The sequence below is a fragment of the Pituophis catenifer genome, unplaced genomic scaffold, assembly GCF_029215685.1.
Source record: "Pituophis catenifer annectens isolate HBS135680 unplaced genomic scaffold, rPitCat1.0.hap2 SCAF_1, whole genome shotgun sequence".
Taxonomy (NCBI): domain Eukaryota; kingdom Metazoa; phylum Chordata; class Lepidosauria; order Squamata; family Colubridae; genus Pituophis; species Pituophis catenifer.
Genome location: NW_027256881.1, coordinates 280,910,021 through 280,933,948, shown reverse-complemented (window position 1 = coordinate 280,933,948; position 23,928 = coordinate 280,910,021). Strand labels below are relative to the sequence as shown.

The window sequence follows — 23,928 nt, the reverse complement described above, 5'->3', positions numbered from 1 at the left end:
CCTATTTACTCCACAGCAACAAGGGGGGTTGAGGTGGGGTTGAGCTGAGAGAGAATGACTGGCCATGATGCACAACTGGTCTTTTTGACTTCTGCTTGCTGTAGTCACCAAACATGAGAATTGTTTTCAAAATATATACAGTTTACCTTAGCTATGAGTTCAAAAGGGTTACTTTTCCGCCACTCTTTCTCTCCAGCATTTTTTTCCTCAAAGGTGGTTAAAATTATATGTTTGTTTGTTTTCCTAAAAATGTTACCACATTACATTTTTGTTGTTTTGTTTTCCTAAAAATGTTACCACACAATCTTACTATAATGCATCCCATTTATTTTTAAAAGATTAATAGCAATTGGTAAATTGATTTATGGTGTTTGATAATTCAAGCAAGGCTAATTCAAAGTTACTGTATATATTTAGCATTTTCAGATAAAACAGGGGGTTTTTTTTAGTTGCCGGATCAAATTGTTTCAGTGGGACAGGCGTCTAAAGATAAAGAGCACAACTATCCAAAAGTAATAATAACAATAATATATCAAGCAGCATTCCTCTGAAAAAGTGTATTCAATATTCCAAATTAGCAAAGATGTTGACCATTAAAGGGAACTCAATAGACTATAGTATTCTAAATTCAAAAGTTACCCAAGCAATAAATAATTAATAAATGCCAATTGATTGTCCATAAATATAAATGCAGGTTACAAATATTGATTTAACCTTAGGCATGAAAGCCAATTGGGTGACTTTAGGCTAGTCACTTTCTTTCAGTTCAATCCACCTTACAGAATTGTTGTGGAAAAATAGTATGCAGAAGCACCTTGAGTATTACAAATAAAGGGCAGCATATAGTAATAACAATAATGATGTAAATAAAAACAAAACATACATAGTAGCCTTAGACGTAGCATTTCACTCACCATGTAAGGATTTCATTCCCAATGTGTATGATGGCCTTCTTAGTGGTAATGACTTGGGGAGAGATGGGTATGTACTGGTGAAAAGAACATCATTTGGAAGAGCTTGGTCCAGAAGGGAAGCTCGGGAGGGGAAGAAATGTTCTCTTTGACTGCTATAAATACTCTCGTCTGACAGAGTTCGCTGCAAGGCACGCCTTGAAATAGGAGTGCTGGGGAATGGAGACTGAAAGAAGAATAACACAAGTCAAGAATGTGTAACACTCCCTTTAAAAATGAGCCACTCTTAATATGTTTTGTATCATGGGTTGGGTTCAGAGGTGCAGTTTCTAGAGGTGCAGTTAATCTGCATCAATTAAATGCTTGCTATGAGAATTCTTGTTATCCTGTGCTGTAGAAAAACGTACTAGAAAAGTCCCTATCAACATATTGGAAAAGTGTAAAAATGTAGTTTTTTTAGTGATATTCTCATGATGACAACAATATGGTACCCTCATCTCCTGAAGGGTAACTGGGGCTGCATAAATAAAAGAGATTGGTTTATTATTGTATGGCATTTTCCAAACTAGAAGCATTTTAGAAGCCTCGGAATCCTCAAATGATAGGACACTCCTTAATGGAAACAGGTTTATGCTTGTGCACCTGTACCTGTTGGATAAGTCTGACATTAAAAAGCAAACAAACCCCTAATTAATTGGTTATTTCTGCATCTAAATGCTGGTGCAGTTTCCACTTCCTTTATCTGCCAATGTTCTGTCCATGAGAGTATACTATGAGATAATAACAATTTATTCTGGTAACTATCTCATTTTTTAAATAAAAAAAGGTAGCATTATATGATAGTGCAGCAAAAGCTGGCCCTTCAGTTTCAAAATTAAGTTCAATTAAATTGTGACCACACAATGAAACTAGTGAGTTGAACTGTCTTTTTCATTGAACTCCAATGTTTTGGCTATGCTATGCTAAGTCTTTCAGCCTAAGATGTAGCTATGTTTAGTTACATATAAATTTTGAGATACTTTCCTTATTCGGCTTCCTTGGGATTATAATGTTATTTATTTGACTTGATTTTTTTTTATCATTAACTTTTTATTAGAGGTTAATGGTAAAAATATCTTCTAGAGGAGATATGAGATGAACTGAACATCACTCAGTGAAAGCAGAGCCAACAACCACAACAAAAATCAAGGAACCAATGAATAGATTGGTTCCTTAGACCTCTCCAGATAAGGAGACCACAGGGAATCACCCACGTGTGCGCCAGAAGACTGCTCCTTGAGAGGAGACTGCAGGACAGTGGTTTTTCTCAGGTCTGAACACCAGGAGATGAAGGAATGAGCCATCTTGCATGTAAATGTAGCACAAACATTTAAAGGATACTAGGTTCCCAAATCACACTTTCTAATCATTTTTAGAAATTGTCTATTAACCATTTTGAAACTGTTAGGGACCTTCAGAACAACAGATTTGAAAAACTTTATTGGATGAGTTTATCTTCAACTCTGAACAAACTAAAAATTAATTATTAGCTTAAGAACTTAAATAATTTGAAATAAACAGAGGAAGCTAAACAAGATTTTGATCTTAGAAAGTTACATACAGGTTAAGAGTCCAGATAAATTTGGAATACTGAAACTTACAATAAGACTTTGGAATTAATTATAAAGAACATCTTTTTGTAGTAAATAGTTGTGCTATAGTTTTTTTTTAAGAAATGCATACAGAGATAAACAATTTCATGATTTAAAAACTGCACCCTAGATGGGACTAAAGATTTAGGTAGAGGAAAAAATGCAAGGCTATAAAACAAACAAAAAACCCACTATAATGATGAAAATACTGAAAGAGACCTTTGAAGAAAGGTGTTAGAAAGTAATAGCCACATCAACAATGTCAGTAATGATATCTGCTTCTATGGATTGTTTTATGTCAAAAAGATATTACTGAATAAATTATGTAGAGATGGTATCAAAGTTAGATTTACAACTGACAAGCCAAGAGAATGACTTGGAAAAAAATATTTCTCTGATTTACAAAAGAAATTGGTTGATGTCCTAAAATTCAAAAGGAAAATACAAATGATAAACCAAGAGAGGGACCTGGACATTTGCTTTTATATTGGCTTTAGAAAAGAGGCTTGTTAAAGAAGGGTGATGGAACAACGAAGAAATGAAGATAAATCAAATCCTATGACAATATTTGAATGATAAAAACTGTTAGAAGTAAAAAGAAGGGACATAAAGTTGATTTATTTGAACAAGGTTAAAATAATCTATGTTGTTATTCCTGGCAATGCTTTATAGACTTTTTGCTGACACCAGGACTGAAAAGATGATTCTATATAGATTTGCCTATAGATAAAGGACGGGCTATAGGAAGAAGAAATGACTGTTTGTAAACTTAGAAGGGAATAAGGAGTCACTAAAATTGTTTATACCTGTTGTGATGAAGGTTGGAAGTTACTTCTTTACATATTTTTCTCCTTTTATCATGGTTTTACTTTTTTCTTTTCATTTTCTTTTTCCTTGCACTTTTATCCTTTCTTTCACTTCTCTTCTAGGTTTAGTTTGTATTAGATTTTGTCATTATAATCAGAATTCTTACTAAAATTACACGAGGGTGCCAAGATAGTATCTATGACTCCTTAAAACACATCTTTGTTTTGCAGAGATCACATGGTAGCTATTCAATCCTGGGGGCGGGGGGGAATGTGGCTGCTTTAACAATCTAAGAAAGGTAGTATTATCATTTCACATCATTTTAGAACTGAATTCAAAGAAATGTACAATCTGAGTGTATATTAAAAATGTCATATTCAGTTCAATGAGATTTACTTTTAAAAGTACAGCAATACAACATTCATTGCTGTAATTATGCACTGGGGCATAAAATAATTTCAGCAGGTGCTAAATCTTATTCATTTATTTAATTCATTTGTGTTCTATTCTTGAATAAGTTCATACAGCGGTGAGACATCAGATAATCAAAGCCTTAAAATATTTTTATGAACTTGGTTGTGAGGCCTTGCATGGAGGCCCGAACAATTATAGGGCTGGCTAATCTCATGAGAACCTCCCTTGCATCTATTAACAACTGCTAACTCCCCATCCTGGAGTTTTTCATCTTTTGAAATTTTGTTATTTTTATAATTTTAAAATTAATTATGATTTAATGTTAATTTTACTGATTATATTGTACAATGGCCAGAGCCCCTCAATGAGGGAAATGAGCAATTAAGAAATAGAAAATATAAATAAATAAAATTTACTACATTACTTAGATAATAGCTAGAATAGCACTAGTCTACACTTTTATCAGTTATTTCTTTACAATAGGAAAAATACATAAATAGGCCTCAAAATATTTGTTTTTATTACTATGACTCAAATGTTTTCAGTGAGGCCTGGATACTGAAATCTTACAAAATATAGTGATCATTATTGGTACAAAATATCATGATTTGGAAAGCCCCTGAAATATACTAAGAAGTTGCTATTTGCTATGGCAGAAACTTTTTGCAATAGCATAACATTAGCCCTTGCATGTTACATAATGATGTGAATATTTATATCTCTGAGCACATTACCAAAGTTTCTCAATCATCGGTACCAAATATTGTTATATAACTAGGAAGTATGTTCACATAGACATCCTCTGACTAAGTTTGTAATAAGAATTAACCTCAAAATCAGATACTTACTAAATAATTTGCCACTAGAAAATGTGTTCAAAAGTATATGTTTCTCTTTTTACCTATTATCTACTTATAGTCTTCAAATGATGTTTTGAAAGCACTGCAATATGATGGAACATAAAATAACAGGATTTTCTAAGAAAGGAGGGGCTTTTTTTTTAAGAAAGGCAAACTGATATGTATGTGTGTATGTGTATGTGTATGTGTATGTGTATGTATATGCATTTTACCTTGTCTAAAAATAAGGACTGAGACTCCTGTTTCATATATGCATTCAGCAAAAATAAAATGGGCAAATATCCAAATCTGGTAGACAATCAGATCATCATTTTGTACATACTGTAGAACAACGCATCATAAGAGTTCCTACCTATTAAAATATGACTGGGTTAAAAAATAAAAATAGATGTTGTAAAGGAACGTCATAAAGTTTTTGTCGGCTGCAAAAATATTTCTTCCTTGGTAATTTTTCTTCCTCCTCCTTTTATAGAGAATCTGCCAATGGAAGATGAGGAGACACTGTACACTGCCTCATTTAAACTTTCCTAGTTTTTTTTAAAAAAAAAACATGACCACTATCTCCCTATTTTTCTTTTGGGAAAGAGGAAAAGCTAAATTACGGTAAAGGGAGAAAAGGAAATCAAAGTGGGGAGGGGGAAACTACACTCTGTAGACAACAGCTAATCTTTTCCAAGGACATATCCTTATTTATTAAGAGGAAGCATATTTAAAGAAAGGCTTGCAATAGCAATTCTGTCATATATTTGGCAGAACATTTGTTTAATGAAATGGCATCCATCTATCATCTAAATGGAGAAGATTATATTGATTATAAAAATTTTCACAACAGACATTTTACCAGCCACTGACTGCAATAATCAATCATTTAACTTAATAGGGATTTTATTGGAAGAGATAACAACTTGTTTGATAAATCATGAAAGGAATATTCATCATTCCCGTCATAAAGCCAGTAAAAAAACAATGGGAGGGATGGTGGAATCCTTGCTTACAGTAATTTCCCCCCCCACATCAGCCTTAAAGACAACACAATGAAAAATAATCTGTACACAGTGGTTCATCCTTAGAAGTTTTAATAAGCCATTTGGGATTTTGACAAGCAAAGAAAGAAGTTTCTTGTGCCCTCCTTTGCATGGTTGCTGTGGAAACCATTTAGTCTGACAAGCATGAAGGGTTAACCCAGTGGTTTTCAGTGTGGAGATCTCAGAAATCTGGAGATTTTCATCAATGCTATTCATTACAACTTTTGTAAGTACTTTTATAGAATCCAAGAAGTGTTTTGAGCAAACCTAATATATGTAACCACCCCAAAATCTAGAAAACCATTTATAAAATTAGGCAAAGATACAGTAGAAAAGTTCTAACTATTCAGCCTGTCATTACTAAGTGCTCTGATCAGAAAAAACAAGGAGCAAATGTGGAAATTAACATTCTAATAGCATTAATAGCTCTCAGAAGTAGCTGCGAACATACTAAAGTTACATTTTTCCTAAGTAAAATTGTGAAAAAACCCAAAAAGGTAAAAAATGGGACTACTAGTGAAATTACTACTCATGAGGTGAGTGCAAACTTTGTTAGAGGTATTAATGCCTTGTTCTTGCTTCTACAGATTAGGTTTCTAGGAGATACTGAGTTGACCTTATCATTTGAAACTAACTTAACAAATTAAGCATAATCAGCCTTAAATAGAGAAACAGACTTTTCTGCAGAGTTCAATATAAAATTCAATATTGTGAATTGAGTCCTAAAAAAAACCTGGAAGTCAGTGTAATACCTCCATAAGGTTAAATGTTTAATCTATGGCAAGATATAGTCAACATCTCAGTCAGCATTTTCTGAACTAAGTAATTAATTACAAAAAACATCAACTGAATTTATTAAATAACCTATATCATACTTTTTAATAATAAAACAGGCCCATTAACCAGGGTTGGGTTCTAAATTCTTTTACTACCGGTTCTGTGGGTGCAGCTTATTTTGTGGGTGTGGCTTGGAGGTCATGTGACTAGGTGGGCGTGGCTAGCTGGTCAGAGTCATTTCTGGAAGGTCCTCATACTTACGACCAGTCCTCGCACTTACGACCCGACTCATTTGTTTGCTTTTAACACTGATCAGCTGTAGGACGGCCCTTTGAAGCCCCGCGGCAAGAGTTTAAACAGTTTTTTTTCCCTCTAGTCATCAGCTGGGACTCAGGAGGCAGCAATAGATTGGGGGTGGGACCAAATAAAAGGTAAGAATAACGTGGGTGGGTGGGGGGGTTGGAGGGCGGGGGGGAAAACCGGTTCGGTGACGTCATATCGTCACCGCTACCGGCTCGGCTGAACCGGACCGAACCGGGAGCAACCCACCACTGCCATTAACTGATAAAAGCATTCCATTTCATATTGTTAAGTATGTGAATTCATCTATGATTTTAACTACAAATGAAATACGAGAACTACGAGCTTATCTCTGAATGTATTTCTCAGCACAATTTGATTTGATAATTCTGAAAGTCATACCTTAAAGTTTTTCTGAGAGTCGGGTGTTGGGCTATCCAGATCTATTAGCTTCTTCAATTCTTCTTCAATATTTGATTTAGATGCTCGCTTTGGTGAGGCTCGAAGATCTCTGGCTGATGCACGCAACCTAGGATGTGCCATTTCATTACCATCACTCTGATGTCGCCTTAAAAGAAAAGAAATGCAACTTTACAAAACAAACAAAAAATGCTTCTATCACGTCTGTTTTTTTAGAGAAAGTTTAAATAGGAAGTGACTATTTAGATAGCTAGAAAAACTGAGTTTTATTTAGTATTAATAACTATCATTAATAATTTAGTATTTAGTATTAATAAATGAACAAGGATAAGTGTTACAACAAATAAGTTAATGACAACAGCACGAGCAACCGTGGCCATATCACCATCAGAAGTGATTCAATGCTTAAGGACACTGAAATGTATCATGGCTCCAAGACTTCCTGTGGTTCTCAAAATCCCCTTTCTGTGGCTGTTGGGAATCCTTGTACCCACAACCGTGAAGAATAATGGACAGTTTCCTGCCATTTTAAGGTGGGGAGCATTTAAATAGTCCTTAAAAGGCATCATAGAAAAGAGAGGGGAAGAGATCTCCTCAAATTTCCTCAAAACACGTCCTTAACTGTATATGGTCCCTTTCACCCTATAGTCTTTGTCTTTCCATTCCAAGAGTGAAAATGTATGATACGCACACATACAAAAGACCACTATGACAGAAATTTTCTTGCTACCTATTTTATATCGCTCATCATGTTCATGTCTGGCCCTACTTTAAGTAATTATTCCTGGAAATCATGACTTAGACACCATCTGTATTACTGTGGCCACCTAGAACGAAGGATTGTGCAAAATTGCTCACTGTGCATATTCTTCCATTTATGGAAAAAGTGGTTTGAAGTGGCTCATGCTCACACTTAATTAAACATGTTTTAGGAGTTAAGGTTTGTGCACCGAATGAAATGTGCAGGAAAAACAAGACTGTTTGACCCAAACAGAAGTGATTTTTGAAGGGTGGGGGAGCCAAAAGCATCAGCCACTGAGAGGAAGCAGAGAAAGGAAGATGCTGGAAAGAAACTGCAGGAGACAGGTAGTGTCATGGAATGTGTGGATGACCTTGGGGAATGAGGAAAAGAGATACTACCTAGGAAACAGTCAGACAAGAGAAGCTGGAGCTCCGAGCTTCTAGGGGCCAGAGAAAGAAACTTAAGAAGGACTCGCCCTAATGTATCAAGCAATGAAAAGTGACAGCAGGAAGTTTGTAGTTTCAGACTTGCAAGATTCTGTTAATATAGGCTTATAATAAAGAAGAATTAGTTCATCTAGTTGTGTTTCCTGTTTGGGTTACCTGGGAGGGCTGAAAGGTAGATCAGTGGGATATGCTTGGCTGCTATACAGGTAGTAAAAGGGGTGGTGCCTGAGCGGAGGAGGGAAAATGCCAGGAAAATTGTAGAGAAGGTTTTGCTGGAATGCAACACAATTTACACTGTGAGGAGGAAAGGATAGAGGGGATAATATGCACCAGCCTTACTCTATTTATCTGCAGATTTTGTTTTCTCCAAAAATCAGAAACTGTTAAACTAGATGGATCTCAGTTTTGCTGAATAGTGATCTGAAACATTCTGGCAGAACCACCAGAACACAGCAATTTTTCCCCTCGTTTCAAAGACAAAAGGATTTTCATGTACACTTCTACCTAGATCAAATTTATTCCTTTCATCTTACTATATTTTTAATAATGATCTACGATTAACTTTTTATCTGTGTGATTAATTGTATGTTAAGTTCTTCAGTAACAAATTGGCTCTAAACGCAATTGCATTATTGTGACATAAGACAAGTTCTCTGTATAAAAATTAAAAGGGTAAGTGGGAAAATGTTACTGTAACACATGTAACTCATTTGAATATTTTTAAAGTTACTTGTCAGACATCAATGCTTTGATCTTCTTTGCTTCTCTTACTCTTTGTATTTAATCAAAGGGTTATTAGCATTAAGTAGGGTAGTTCTACTTCATGTTAACAAAAGGGCTTTATATATCCATTCGCTATTTCAGATATGGGCCAGGTCTAAGATTCTCTCCCTGTATTTCCAATTGTGTTGTGGTTTGGAGGAAAAAGCAGTTGCATCTCCCCACTCCCCCCACTTTAATTAATGTATACACAACCTAGAACAAATTAGATGATTTCTACATCTGTTCCAAGGTCTCTGAATAGAAAGAATGAATGGTGGCAACATACCTTTCCTTCCTCGCAATCCAGATCAGGATTTGTAGAGCCCAACTAATAATGTTTTAAAATGCTTCTAATTTTACTTAGTTTAGGGGGAAAAAAATCCCGTGGAAAAGTATTCCTCTCGAGATAATCTGAGAATTTACCTTTTAAAGCTTTTGCAATATGATTTTAAAATTGGAGGGGGTGGGCAGGGGAGAAGAATAATAAACATTGACTGGGATGTTTTAGTATTTTGAGATAATTTAAAAAAATGCTTGCTGTAAGGAAATGAGTGACTAAAGAGAAGGAACATTTTCTAAGTACATTGAATTAATTAAATGGTTTTAATTCAATGATTTGAGTTGTACTTCAATGAAAAGCAGACAATAAATCTCTTGGGAGGTTTTCTTCTAAAAGCCCTTCAATTGGCTTAAATTGCCACTCCTTTTAACCCTCTTAAAAGTTTTCCATGAGAAAAATACAAAGAGGCCTTTTCACCCATTAAACACCCATTAAAATAGAACCAAAATGCTCTTACTTTCTTGAATCCATAAACCCCACAGAGTTTATTGTCCCTTCAGGTTTTTTCCATCCAATCAGGTACTTGCTAGTAGCACCCTGACGTGGGTAGAAAGTTCTAGGACCAGAAGAGGAGGAAGAAGAGGAGAAAGAAGGTGCTAACTGTGGGGAAGTGGTAGAATGAAGCTCTTCTTTAGGTGAACTTCTGGCACTGGTGAAAACAATGGAGCTGGCAGAATGTCGGGAACCCATGGTACTGGGAAAGAAGCATAAGAAAGACAAAACTGACTTAACTGTATAACTTTACATTGCACGCAATTCATTTCAAAACTGTCCTCTGTAACACAGAATACAATTGTTATATGCTATCCTTTCATGGTCTTAGAATAAAGGATCCAACCTATTTAAGCAGAAGAATAAAACCTGGCCTTCACTACCACAAACATACCTACTCCTAATCTATTCTTAGAGCCAATCTTAATGAGAGAAGCAAATTATGACCATCTAGCAGCACTAGGTAGAAAATACTTATGTGCAAGATTGACAAAATATGAAATAATTTTTACACACATGCACAAAAAAATATAGAAAATATTTTTTTTCCCTGAATGGCAATTCTAATTATATGTAAACAGACAACAGTGTCATTGGTTGGCAAAAGAATGATACAGATAGTTCTTCATCACATTTACAATTGTGATGAAAAAATAACTGGGCAACCAGTCCTTTGATTTATGACCTTCACAGCAAGGATGAAATCTAAAATTTGTTACTACCGGTTCTGTCGGTGTGGCTTGGTGGGGAAGTAATGTGACTGGGTGGGCGTGGCCAACTTTTTTTTTTTTTTTTACTTTTAAAAGCATTTTTTCTACAACCTTAAGAGGTTGCAGAAAAAAATACTTTTAGAAGCTTCTGACAATCAGGCAAGTCAGCTGGGATCGCCAGATGCTTTTGGCCAAAGAGGTTGCAGAAAATAATGCTTTGTAAAGCCTCTGACGATCCCAGCTGAGCCGCGCGATCATCAGAGGCTTTTTTTTTTTTTTACTTTTAAAAGCATTTTTTCGGCCGAAGAGGATGTAGAAAAATGCTTTTAAAAGTAAAAAAAAACAGCCTCTGATGATTGCGCGGCTCAGCTGGGCATGGGGGGGGGCAGGGATTTTTGCTACCGGTTCTCCGAACCACCCACTGCTATCGCTACCAGATCAGGCGATCTGGTCTGAACTGGGAGCATTTCACCCCTGCTTCACAGGTTTGTAAAGCAAAGGAAAGTTGAAAGATCATAAGCATAGTTGCTGTTTCACTTAGCGACTGCTTCACTTGACAACTGAGTTACTGGTCCCAATTGTGGTCACTATATGAGGACTACTAATTTAAGAAGGATGTCAATTTCACATGAGAAGAAGTCCTAATCTTGCCATGGAACTTTCTACTTGCTTTTCTGGTTTGCTGTTACTGTGCACCTTGCATAATTAAGCCATTTTCCAAAGAAAATTTTGAGGGAAGATGAAAAAGCTACAAGAAGGGAAAAGAATCACTCACTTTCACTTATGGTAGATGTTTTATGAAAAGACACATTACATCCTTTCTTTGGATAAAAGACAATATTTGAAGAGAAACACTAATTATATTATTGGCAGTGATATAACAGATGAGACATTTTTCTTTGGAATAGATAACTTCTAGGAGAGAAGTCGGGTCCAATTGTTGAATTACTGAAGCTTCTTCCAAAAACCTATAAACGTTCTTCATTTCTTTTTATAATACAATAGGGTTCTAACAAAGCAAGGATCAATGCTAAGAGATTTTGTATGCCCATTTTATCATACTGTTTAGCTCTACACGCTGAATTTAACAGGCAAGAAACTTCTAACATGTCAAAAAATTATAATAAGATTTTTAAAAAATTATTAATGTTTAGTAAAATGTATTAATCCTTCATGAATTCCAGGACTCAACTAATTGTATAAATATGCCATAACATTTAAAAATTCATCTTCTGCTTTCCTATAAACTAGCATTGTTTGCGTCAATAAAAGACATATTAGAATCTAACATGCTGGTTTCAAATATCTTCTAAAGATAAATACCAGTGGATGACTTAGCATTGCCGCATTATTCACAATAAATTACTTATTTTCATGTCATGAATTTAGAAACTATCAAATCTAGTATTTTATTTCCACAGGGGACAAACTGTGGTCCACAGAGATCTCACAAGCAGAACATAATGCATTAGAACCTTCTTAAGAAGTTGCATACGTTTACATTTTATATCTTGATTATTTTATTGAGTTTTTGATGTAACTCTTCTGAGGTCTTTTCAATTTGGCAATCAAAACAAGTTATTTGGTAAATAAATAAATAAATTCATTTTGGCTTCCGGCTCCAACATGATACAACCCTAGATAAGTTGGCAATGTTATAGTCCAACAGGGAATTAGAACTTCAGGCTGACCCAGTTGAGACAATTTTGACAGCTGAGATGCCTATAACTTACTGAATATCTTATTTAAACTTAATGGTGGGATAGAGATGCTATTGTTTGACCAGAGGAAGAATAAGATTTGGAAATTTTGTGCAGCTAGTGTATTTTATAATTTAAAATAATCATTCATTGCAGTTATCAGCATATACATTCTTTTAAAATACTGATTTTAACATAAAATGAATGACTAATTACATTAGCAAAGTTCTCCAAGTATTAGGAAAAAGTTGCAAAGCCAGAAATTGTAACTTTGTCACAAGAATTTGAGAAGCAAAATCCAGCTAAACATAGCAAACAAAGTTTTTGCAATGCCATCACAGTTTCGCAGGTACAAAGTTTTAAAGAAGATAGGCATAGTCATAAACCAAATATTACATTGTGGCTACTCACAGTTTGGTATACAATGAACACTACTAGTTCTTTCCACTTTGTAAAAGTGATCCAAAACAAAACAAAGAGCTCATTTTTTTTACCAAGACCAAAGGAATACTTTTATTCTAAAGTATTCTAGGAAAGTTTAATCTGAAATTAATTAATTAATTTTAATTTTAAATCAGCAACACAATTCAGAATAGTTTAGACTCAAGAGTCTTTATTCATGATATTATGTGCTGTCAGTTAGTGTACACATTAACTATTACTAATGTCTTCTACAATCTCAAGTGTAACAGTTGAATTATTGAGTGTTCAGCCATTCTATTCAATCATTTTCTATAGGAGTTCCTAGATAACCTATCAATAATTCACAAGTAATCTGAAAAATAAATTGTGATTGCCTGTTGTATAATATTCCAAATATAACATTATTATTACATACTAATTATGTAGCATCTAATTGATCTCAAAAAATTAAGCACTTCCTTTCAGGTGGAAAGCCACCAATAATTCCAGAAATGTAGGCTAGATTGGAAAATTAAAAAATATTTGAGAAGGCAATGTTGAACTACTTTCATATTAATGCCAAGACCCATCCATAAAATTTACACTTCAAAGGAAGATTTATTATTATACAATGTTACCACATAAATATAATATTTAGTATATGCATGTATTATTAATATTATTATATAGATTTATTATAGCCATCCATTCCAAAAGCAGAATATATAAAATTCATACAATGATGTTGACACTTCTGTTTTAAGAATTCCTATGATAGATGGAGTGATTCTCCATCCACTAAAAGAAAGAGCAAACATACCATATTTTTCGCTTCATAAGACGCGTTTCCCGCCCCTCCCCCCCCAAAAAAATAAAGTGGGTGGAAATATCTGTGGTGTCTTTGGTGAATAGCAGCCGGGCCGTGGTGGCAGGGTCCTTTTTCAGTGCTGAACCCCGCCTCTTCTGTCTTTGTCATTGCCCGCCTCTTCTGTCTCTTTTCCGCAGTGCAGGAGTCAATAGGCAGAGCTGGCACATGAGAGGACACCTATCTGTGGTCCCTCAGGCTCTGCCTGAAATTTTTTTGTCTTGTTTTCCTCCTCTAAACCTTATGGAGGCAAAAAATACGGTACTTGCATTTTCAAACTCTCTGCACAGTATCTCTTCTTCAAACTGCTCAAGCTTCTAAGAAATGTATATAGTTATTTTCTAAAGGCTGCTAGAAATATCTAGATACATAATTTTTAAAAAGATTACCTTGCATGGGAACCAGTATCACTGAGGCTAAAAGCACTGTTTTCTCTTGTTAAAGGATTGGAGGCTGGTTGACTTTTGGTATGAATGTCCAAGCTCAGTGAAGATTCTGCTTTTCTGTCCATCATGTGGCTGTCTTTCTCTAAAGTCCGATCTGCAATGGAGACCACTTCACTGGAACTGTGCCAAAGTGATGCCACTTTTTCCTTTATAAGTCCTGATCGGGGAGATGTTGCTGAGTTGCCCAGAGAGGTTGAACTACTGTGACTGGGACCGTATGAAGTGGTATCGATGCCACTATCAGCGGAAGTGCCTTGAAGGTAGTTGTAACTATTCAGCTCTGATTCAGTCCTATCTGCACTGTCATACCACTTCTCATCACTATGGACACTGGAAGCATTGCTGGACAGCGTATTACTGCTTGAGTGGCTGGAGTAGTGGCTGTCGGACTATACATAAACACACAAGATTTTGAATTAAATTTGACATTTTGGAATAAAATTATATAAAACGGGATGAGCTGCTCATTATTGCAATTATATAGTAAGGGAAAATATAAAAAAACATCTACAAGCATAAAATGAGAAACGTTCCTCTCTACATACCACTAGAGAAGTATCAACCTGTAACATTCCCTAAAAGACTACAATGAAAGATCTCTAAGGTGTTTAATTTAAATTTATCACCATGCAAATTTAATATATTCTTGAAATATATTATTTTTCATAATATGCTTAAAAAGTACAAAATGGTAAATATTAGGTAAAAAAAGATTTCATGAGTATTTTATATACAGGTAGTCCTCGACTTACAACAGTTCATTCAGTGACAGTTTAAAGTTACGAAACTGAAAAAAGTGACTTATGACTGTTTTACGACTTATGACCATTGCATCCCCATAGTCATGTGATCAAAATTCAGACACTTGGCAACTACTCATATCTGTTGACAGTTGTAGTGTCCTGCAACTTTCTGACAAGCAAAATTGGGAATCCAGATTCACTTAAGAATGGTGTTACTAATTCAACAACTACAGTGAATTTACTCTGAATTCTTACAAATCTGCATAGATTTCAAACTATCTCCCCATAGCTTAAGGAGTTGTAATATTATAACTCTAAGCAGCCTTCTTACCATGGTGTTTCCCGAATTATGATCACCAAATGGAATGGTCACATGATGTTTTGCTTAGCAAAGGTATTACCAATCCCAATTAGGGTCATCAAGCAAGGATTAGTTATATTAATAGAGAACTAAAGATCGATATAAGAATTATTTTCTGGTAAAAATGTTGATAGATTCTAAAAAATTATTTTTTTCTGAAATTTGCAGATCATAGTACGTATCATATTACAGTTTGAAGCAAAACTCTGCCTGAGTTGGCAGGGAAGTATTTTCATTAATACATTTTATACTCAATTGTATAATAATGAGATTATTATAAATTTGTTGCGTATTTATACTCTGAAAAGCAACCATAATTTGGGGAAAGTACAAATTTTTACGAGACATTTTATCTTTCAATAACTTTAATTAAGACATCTTGAATAAAAACAGAAGATGAACTTACATGGCCCTGCTTATTTGGAGATAGGTGAACTACTGGATCTTGCCTCATCAATCTTCCTGTTGGACTTTCTCTGAAGGATGGCAGCACTTTGGACATTGCAGGCAGATGGCATGTTGCTTCTGAAATATAGCATACAATAATGGTGTTTTCATTCAGGAGACTTACAAAATCTATTGCCTGGCATTTTTTAAAAATGGGAAACTGTTGACAGTCTATAACCACAATGGTGAACCTGTGGCACGCGTAGCCATATCAATGGGCACGCCAGCTCAGCTCTGGCGTGCGCTGGCCAACTGATTTTTGGGCCTTCTGGGCCCACCAGAAGTAGGGAAACAGGCTGTTTCCTGCCTGCGGAGGGCCTGGGGTGGGGTGGGGAAGGCCCGTTTTTCTTTCATACCTGGCTCCAGATCCTCTCTATGCATCTGGGAAGGGCGAAAACAGCCTTTCCCACTCCCTCGGAGGCCCTCCAGAGGCCTGAAACAGCCCATTTCCCAACTCCTGATGGGACAGGAAGTGACTTTTTTGCTGTCCCCAGCCTCCAGAGACTCCTAGGGAGGCTCTGGAGGCTGGGGACAGCAAAAAAGTCACTTCCTGTTCCACCGGGAGTTGGGAAATGGGCTGTTTCAGGCCTCCAAGGTAATGGGAAAGGCTGTTTTCGCCCTTTCCAGATGCACAGAGAGGATCTGGAGCCAGGTGAGAAAGAAAAACAGGCTTACCGGGCCATCGCATGCCAGGAGCGGGGGGGGGGAGAGAGGGGGTTGCACACGCATGCGTGCCAAAAGCAGAACACAACTGTTTTCTACCGTTGCTGACTTAAAGCTGAAGAATAAAATCTTTGCTATTATCAGGCTGTATCTATTTAGTGTTTTTCCACTTGTGGATCATTTGTCCCTAGCAGAAGCTTGTTTTAATGGAATAGCAAAGGAGGGGATTTTCAAAAATTATTTTTTTGCAACCTTTTTACTTTACACTCTATGCATTTTAAGAGAAGGGGCAGAATAAGAAATGAAGAGGGGAGAGGAAAGTTGCCCAAAATGGATTCTTGTCTGAATCTACCATTCAATAAAATAAGCTTCTGTTAGCAAGATTGTCTCTTTATGTCAGCTGAATATAACTCACAATTATAAGAATACAGTTATTTAGGTTTGTGTAAAATGGTACTTGTCTTAAAAGAAAAAAACAACAACACCACCCTATTCTAAGAGAGGCTGATAGGTAATATTGTACTCAGTCTTTTTTTCATCAAATTGCTTACCTTCTTTACTTTTTAATTAAAAATATTTGAAAGTTGTACTTTTTATAACAGAACTTTATGGTATTTATGGTATTTATGGTAGTTAATGTTGAAAACTACAACATATAATATATGAACTGCAAAATTATTCTGAAAAATTACACATTTTACCATCACCACAGTAAAAAAATGAAAAAGCAGATGTGATCGAAATAGTTTCTGCAAATGGAAACTGTATATGTATAATCATATTTTTCCCCTTACTAAGTAGATCTGAGAGGGAGATGAGGAATAACTGGATAGATTTAATATAAATAGAACAAAGAATACATTTTGAAACTCAATACTGTATTTTATTTTCAAAATTCTTCCAAACCTCGAAGTGATAACTAAATATTTCACTACATCCTAAATCCTCCTCATGAATATAGTAGCTATCTACTACAAGCATAAACATAATTAGAGCAGTTTCAGTTTCTTTCATTATGCCATTTTCTATCATTCAGTTTTTTTCCAGGACAATGGATTACTTTCAAGATTATTGCCAAACAGGATAGGACAGAAAAAAATGTTTCTGTTTACCTGAACAAAACTATACTGTAATATCTTTTTGCTTTTTAATGTAACATTATATAAAATGTTTGCTTATCAAATTGTATCAAAATGTTTCTTTTCCCATCATCTGGTCTGCTAAGTAGTTAAAGAAATTGATCTTGACCTGTGCCAATTTCTACTCCACAAATCTGTTTCCAAAGTTTGGTGTTTTTTACTCAAGTATCCAATATAGCAATAGCACTTAGACTTATATACCACTTCATAGTGCTTTACAGTCCTCTCTAAGCGGTTTACATAGTCAGCATACTGCCCCCAACAATTAAGACTAATTGATGATACAACAGCTCTTCTAGAAATATTGTTCTACTTTCATTATACAACCTACCAAGGCAGTGGTGGGTTTCAAAAATTTTTACTACAGGTTCTATGGGTGTGGCTTGGTGGGCGTGGCAGGGGAAGGATACTATAAAATCTCCATTCCCACCCCACTCCAGGGGAAGGTTACTACAAAATCCCCATTTTCTCCCGATCAGCTGGGACTTGGAAGGCAGAGCATAGATGGGGGCAGGGCTAGTCAGAATTTTTACTACCGGTTCTCCGAACTATGCAAAATTTCCACTACTGGTTCTCCAGAACTGGTCAGAACCTGCTGAAACCCACCACTGTACCAAGGAGCCATGCTCTTAGCTTGTCTTAGTTGGCTTCTTTGCTAAAATTTGTCACAATGTACCACGGATGTAATAGAAGGATATTAAATTGCTATCATTTCAAAAATCTTAATGGTATCTAACGTAATAGATTCAACCACAGCAGCTATAGAACCAGGCCTGGATGCTGAAAACTCCATACAAAGACTCAACAATAAATATCAGTTGAATGCTGAGGATTTGCATGGCTGAGAACATTTCTTTCAGTTAAAATCTTAACTAATGACATACTCATTAGTGAGAGAAAATATCTTGACTAAATACAGATTTCACTGCATTTTTACATTTGTACATTATTGTCAGCATATCAAACAATTATCTGAACACCCCTTTCTGTCAGAAAGGAGCACAATGAAAATTAAAATAAGCTGATGAAATAGATGCTATATTCGGAACAAAGTACACTGGCTAAAACAAATAAACATTAATAAAGCCAAACATGTCTATAGTACAACTTTCTGTGAAAGCACTCCAGGGACTAGGCTATTATGATGTATCTATTCCCCACAGACATTTTATTTCTAATAAATACCGTAAGTGCCATCCAATGTTGCACACAGGTTATGATAATTCATTCTGATTAATAAAAACAAAAATGTTAAACGCTTATTGCATAGGAATGGGTTGCCAATGTCACCTTGGGGTACAAGAAATAGAATATATGCAAGAAAAAAATACTCACCCATCTGATCAACAATACTATCCTCACTTCTCTGCCAACTTGGGGTGGATTTGCCACTGCCACTGGTATCTGTGTTCTGCCTATCAATGGAGGCAGGAGATCTTCTACTCATTCCAAATCTGTGTAAAGGAATTTCAATTATTCCATTCTGCACATGAAAAATATCATTCAAAGATGTTTTGTTAAGTATTAGATTACAATCAGTTCAACCATTTCAAAATGGTTAGTTAATCAATTGTATCATTGATTTGCAAAAATCATATGCCACCCCTAAAGTTCATATCTTCAGCAATAGTTACTAGCCATTAGACAGAGGATGAAAGTTAGTTGACAGAGAAGTAGACTAAAGCTAACAGTAAAGAATTTGTTGGTCAGATGGCAGGAATTAAACAAGGTGTCCTCAATGGCATATCTTGGTTACCTGATCATACTTAGGAAAATAAGAATACTACTAGACTCAACAATGGTCATGAGAGTCATAGGTCTTTCCTATTCCTACCATTCAGTAACAATAACCATTATTCTCAGTGGCTAAGACAGTGAGCTTGTCAATCAGAAAGGTCAGCAGTTCAGCAGTTCAAATCCCTAGTACAGGTCTCCTGCGTGAGCAGGGGGTTGGATTAGATGACCTCCGAGGTCCCTTCCAACTCTGTTACTGTTAAAAAACTCCAGGTCACAGTGCCTTGGATCTGGAGGCAACATGCAACTATTATGACTAGTAATGTAGCTATTCAATCGTATCCTCAATTTGTCTGTCCATAGGAACATAAATTCCTAAGTTGAAATGTATTATTTTGTTATGCAAAGAAGGGGGTATTTTTGGAGGGGGAGGTAGTGTCTCTGTTATCTTATCTCTCTTATTTTATTATCATTTAGCTTTAGACGCTAATATTGTGAGAGGGAAAATATTTCTTTAACCAGCTTTTCCATACAATGCTATCTTGTCCTTATTGTACTAACCATTTCTCCTAATCAAAAAGACCCAGGATTGTAACCTTTTCTTATGAAGAAATTATTTCAGATTCTTAACAGTTTTAGTTGGCCTTTTAAAGGATAACAAGATTTTTAAGACACTGAATATAATATTCAAGTACAAGGATACCATATACTTGCACAGTAAAATTTTGATGGTGGCAGGTTGTGAGAAACCTATTGTTTCTGAATAATTATAGGTAGGAATTTAACTGCATAAGTCAAGAACATTATGACTTTTTTTCCAATCACAGTAGCTGTCGTATATGCTCGCTTTACTATTTTTGTTAAGAGGCTACCCATTCATAATTAATAAAACATTTTGTTACCCACTACACTTCTAATCTGCCCAGTAACACAATATGGAAACAACTGCTTTTGGTTTAAACTGGCTTCTTATATTCAGTTGCAGTCTCTGAGCTTAATCGAAGTATGACAGATGCCAAGAATGAAGATATGTAACACTGCCAGTTACATCTGCAATATCTGAAGCGGGAGATGACAAGAAGATGAATTATTAAGTGATAGCAAAATAAACAGACAAGTTGGGACTGGGGCAATTAAACGCACTGATTGTTCTGAACGTATCTGTCAGTGTGAACACATTCAGCACAAGCGTACATTCTTGTGCTTAAACATTCTTAAGCAAAGTTTTAATGTGGAATGTTTTATTTAACTTTTCAGCAAAGAACTGATATTACTGTTTTTCAAGATGCTACTTCAGATGTGGCAAGACAAGAAACTATTACAAAACAAGACACCAGAATACTAGCTTTAATTTTATCTAATTTTTGTGTTTGAGGACAGAGAAGCCATGACCTTAGGAGCACTTGTTATAGCACCAAGTATACTTATTTTTTTCCTCTTCAGATTCTCAAGCAAAAACAACCAAAGTGCAAATAAAAAGAAGCATAAGACCTAAGCATAAAGCAATAAAGACATATGAGGCCTACCCTTCAGGCATAGATTTTTGTCTGTATGTCCCTCCACCAGAGCCAGTTTCACTTGAGGATGATAAATTGCTTGGAGAGTTACGACACTGCTGTGATCTTGCTAAGGCAATGGAGGACACCGTGACATAGACATCAGAACCAGGAGATAATCTGTTCAATACAAACAATTCCAAATTCTGCATTGTTAAATGATCATCAAAAAGACAACATTTTATGCGAACTGCCACATCAGCAGCATCAATTCATCACAACAATGAAAAGTAAAACCAGCTGTAGAACAGTATCCACTTTCTTTTATAAATCTACTCCCTATGAAGCAGGCTTCAGGGACACAAGGGAAAAATGCTTCCAAGGATTGCAGAAATAAACTTGCCGAATTGCTTTTTGCATGCAAGAATATGAAAATAGAGCCTGTTTTAACCAGGATACAAATAAATAAGGGATTTCTAACAGTTTTTTAAAAATGTGTTTTAATTGAGTTATTTTATATAAAGACATACAATATTGGCATTTTAAAGTTTACTTTATTATAAAGCTAAGAAATGGCTTAAATAGTTACTAGATTATTCATTTTATATCTAGTCTTTATATTTTTATAAACAACTCAAGACAGTGAACATACCTAATATTCCTTCCTCCTCTTAGCCCTACAACAACCACCCTTTAAGAAGAATTGGGCTGACGATAACTGTCTCAAAGTCACCCAGCCAGATTTTATGCCTAAAACAGGATTAAAATTTAGTCTCTTGGTTTCTAAACATTTGTTAAAAATAATCAGCATAATCAGTAGATATATTTATACTCTGAGCATTCCTGAACTATCACCCCATTTAAAAAAAAATTCTATTTTTGATTTGCACATTCATGTTTTTTTTTATAAAAGTGATAAAAGCAAAGCAAAGAAAGCAAGCAAGGAAACAAACCAACAAAATCCTTGAAAAGTCTACAACACTGAAGAAGTCTGAAAAGCAAGCAAAATCTATGGCTACATCTATAATATAAATCATCTTTCTCTACATTCAATAAATATCCAGAAAAAAAATTGCAGCACATATTCATATTCCTAATTTTGTATGGTTGAGAGTCTGTGAATATTTTAACTCAAATCAATAAAAAGGATGTACATTTTGGAGAGCTCCATGAAAGAGACAGCAGAGTAATACATTATCCAAATGTCAAATTCCCTTCACAAGGGCAGAGTTTCTGTTCTTTGGGTACATTGTGTTATTTCATAAGCTAGGAAAATAATGCCTACAATCGTCCAATAGAGCAGATTAGAGCTCTGCTTGAAAAGCAACATGCCAGATGTTGAAGCTGATTTTAGAAAAGGCTATGGAATATGAGACATTATTTCTGATGCACCTTAAATAATTGAACAAGCCAAAGAATATTAGATATGTAGTTCATTGGTTATAGGACGGCCTTTGATTGTGTTGATCATATCAAGTTGCAGAATCCCAAAATATCTCAGTGTCCTCATGCAAAACCTATGTACAAGTCAGAAAGACAAAATTTGGATAGAACATGGTGAAACTGTCTTCTGATAAGCAAAAAAGTGAGACAAGGCTGCACATTCTCCCCATAGTTATTCAAACTATATATTGAATAAGTGTTGAGGGAAGCTAGATTAGAAGATGATGAATATGGTTTTAATACTGGAGGGTATTAACCTGTGCTTTCTATACTGTTCTGATAGCTGAATGTGCAAATGATCTGAAAGCTCTAAATAATGAAAATCAAACAGTGAAAAAAATGTAACTAAGTTTAAATATGAAGATCAAACTAATTACAACAGCAACCAGGCTTAGAACTGGCCATGATGATACTGAAGTGATAGGTACCTTTTGCCTTTTAGAATTGACTCTCAACAGTAAAAGAACCAGCAGTCAAGTAATACACTAGAGTAGCACTTGTTAGAATAACAAATGTGGTATTGGAAAAGATATTCAGATTCTGTGATATGTCATAATCACGAGTGCTAATCGTGATCAGAGTGCTAATCTAACCCCATGATCTAACCCCACTATGGAAGTGAAAGTTGAATTTTGAAGAAGCAGGATAGGAAAGAGTTTGGATCCTTTTGAACTTTGGTGTTAGAGAAGACTCCTGAGAATACTATGGATAGCAGGAATATAAACAAATGGATCTCAAACAAGTCAATCCGGAATTCCTACTCAAGACTCAAATGACTATGCCAAATTACACTCTGGAAACATGATATGTGAACACCTAGCTCTCTAGAGAAGTTTATAGTTCTGGGAAAAGTAGAATGAAAGAGAAAAGGGCAGCCAGTTGCAAGGTGGATGGATTCAATTACAGTGATGAAAGGTACATCTTTGACAGACTTGACGGAGAAGGTAGAATGAAACACAATCAGAGGTGGTATTCAGCTGGTTTGGACCAGTTCGGGTGAACCGGTAGTGGTGACCTGCAGGTGGACCTGCCCACCCGCAACTCCAACCTATATCGCTGTGGACTGACGTTCCACGCATGTGTGGATGGTGCGTGTGAGCGAATTGCTGTGTTGTTTGACATTGCACACATGCGCGGACGGTCACATTTCCGGTGCTGGGCGAACCAGTTGCTACAGTATGTGAATCCCACCTCTGAATACAATAGAATAGAAAACTTTATTTGGCCAAATATGATTAGACACACAAGGAATATGTCGCTGGTGCAGAAGCTCTTAGTATACATGCAAACTAATAGAGTAATAATAATTGTGTATAATTTTGGTTGGGGACAGAATCCTCATGGAAAAAATATATCTACATGTTTCTAAGAATTGAACAAGTGGTGGGTTTCAGCAGGTTCTGACCAGTTCTGGAGAACCAGTAGTGGAAATTTTGAGTAGTTCAGAGAATCGGTAGTAAAAATTCTGACTGGTCCCACCCCCATATATTCTCTGCCTCCCAAGTCCCAGCTGATCAGGAGGAAATGGGGATTTTGCAGTAACCTTCCCCTGGATTGGGGAGGGAATGGAGATTTTACAGTATCCTTCCCCTGCCACGCCCACCAAGCCACGCCCACCAAGCCACACCCACAGAACCGATAGTAAAAAATTTTGAAACCCACCACTGAACTGAATGGCACATTCAATTCACTTGATGGCACATGATCATATAATCCTCATTATTTGTTAAATATATTTCTGCACCACTTACTGATACAAAAATTATTACCATATAATGATAAAAAAGAAATTACACTATGTAAAAAAATATTTAAAAAGCTAGTGGTAGAAAAACAAAAGATTACAAAATCA

At 35.6% G+C, this 23,928-nt stretch overlaps 1 protein-coding gene across 1 annotated transcript in view; it reads right to left on the bottom strand.

The window, feature by feature from the left end:
- SIPA1L1 (signal induced proliferation associated 1 like 1) overlaps nucleotides 1-23,928 on the bottom strand; it is a 60,190-nt gene that overhangs the window by 5,440 nt on the left and 30,822 nt on the right. The window contains exons 10-16 of the mRNA XM_070931276.1: nucleotides 20,664-20,813; nucleotides 18,739-18,857; nucleotides 15,561-15,679; nucleotides 13,994-14,439; nucleotides 9,893-10,129; nucleotides 7,128-7,293; nucleotides 915-1,137 (exon numbers count right to left, since the gene is read on the bottom strand). Coding sequence (XP_070787377.1) covers nucleotides 915-1,137; nucleotides 7,128-7,293; nucleotides 9,893-10,129; nucleotides 13,994-14,439; nucleotides 15,561-15,679; nucleotides 18,739-18,857; nucleotides 20,664-20,813 — 1,460 coding nt within the window. The remainder of the gene's footprint in view (nucleotides 1-914; nucleotides 1,138-7,127; nucleotides 7,294-9,892; nucleotides 10,130-13,993; nucleotides 14,440-15,560; nucleotides 15,680-18,738; nucleotides 18,858-20,663; nucleotides 20,814-23,928) is intronic.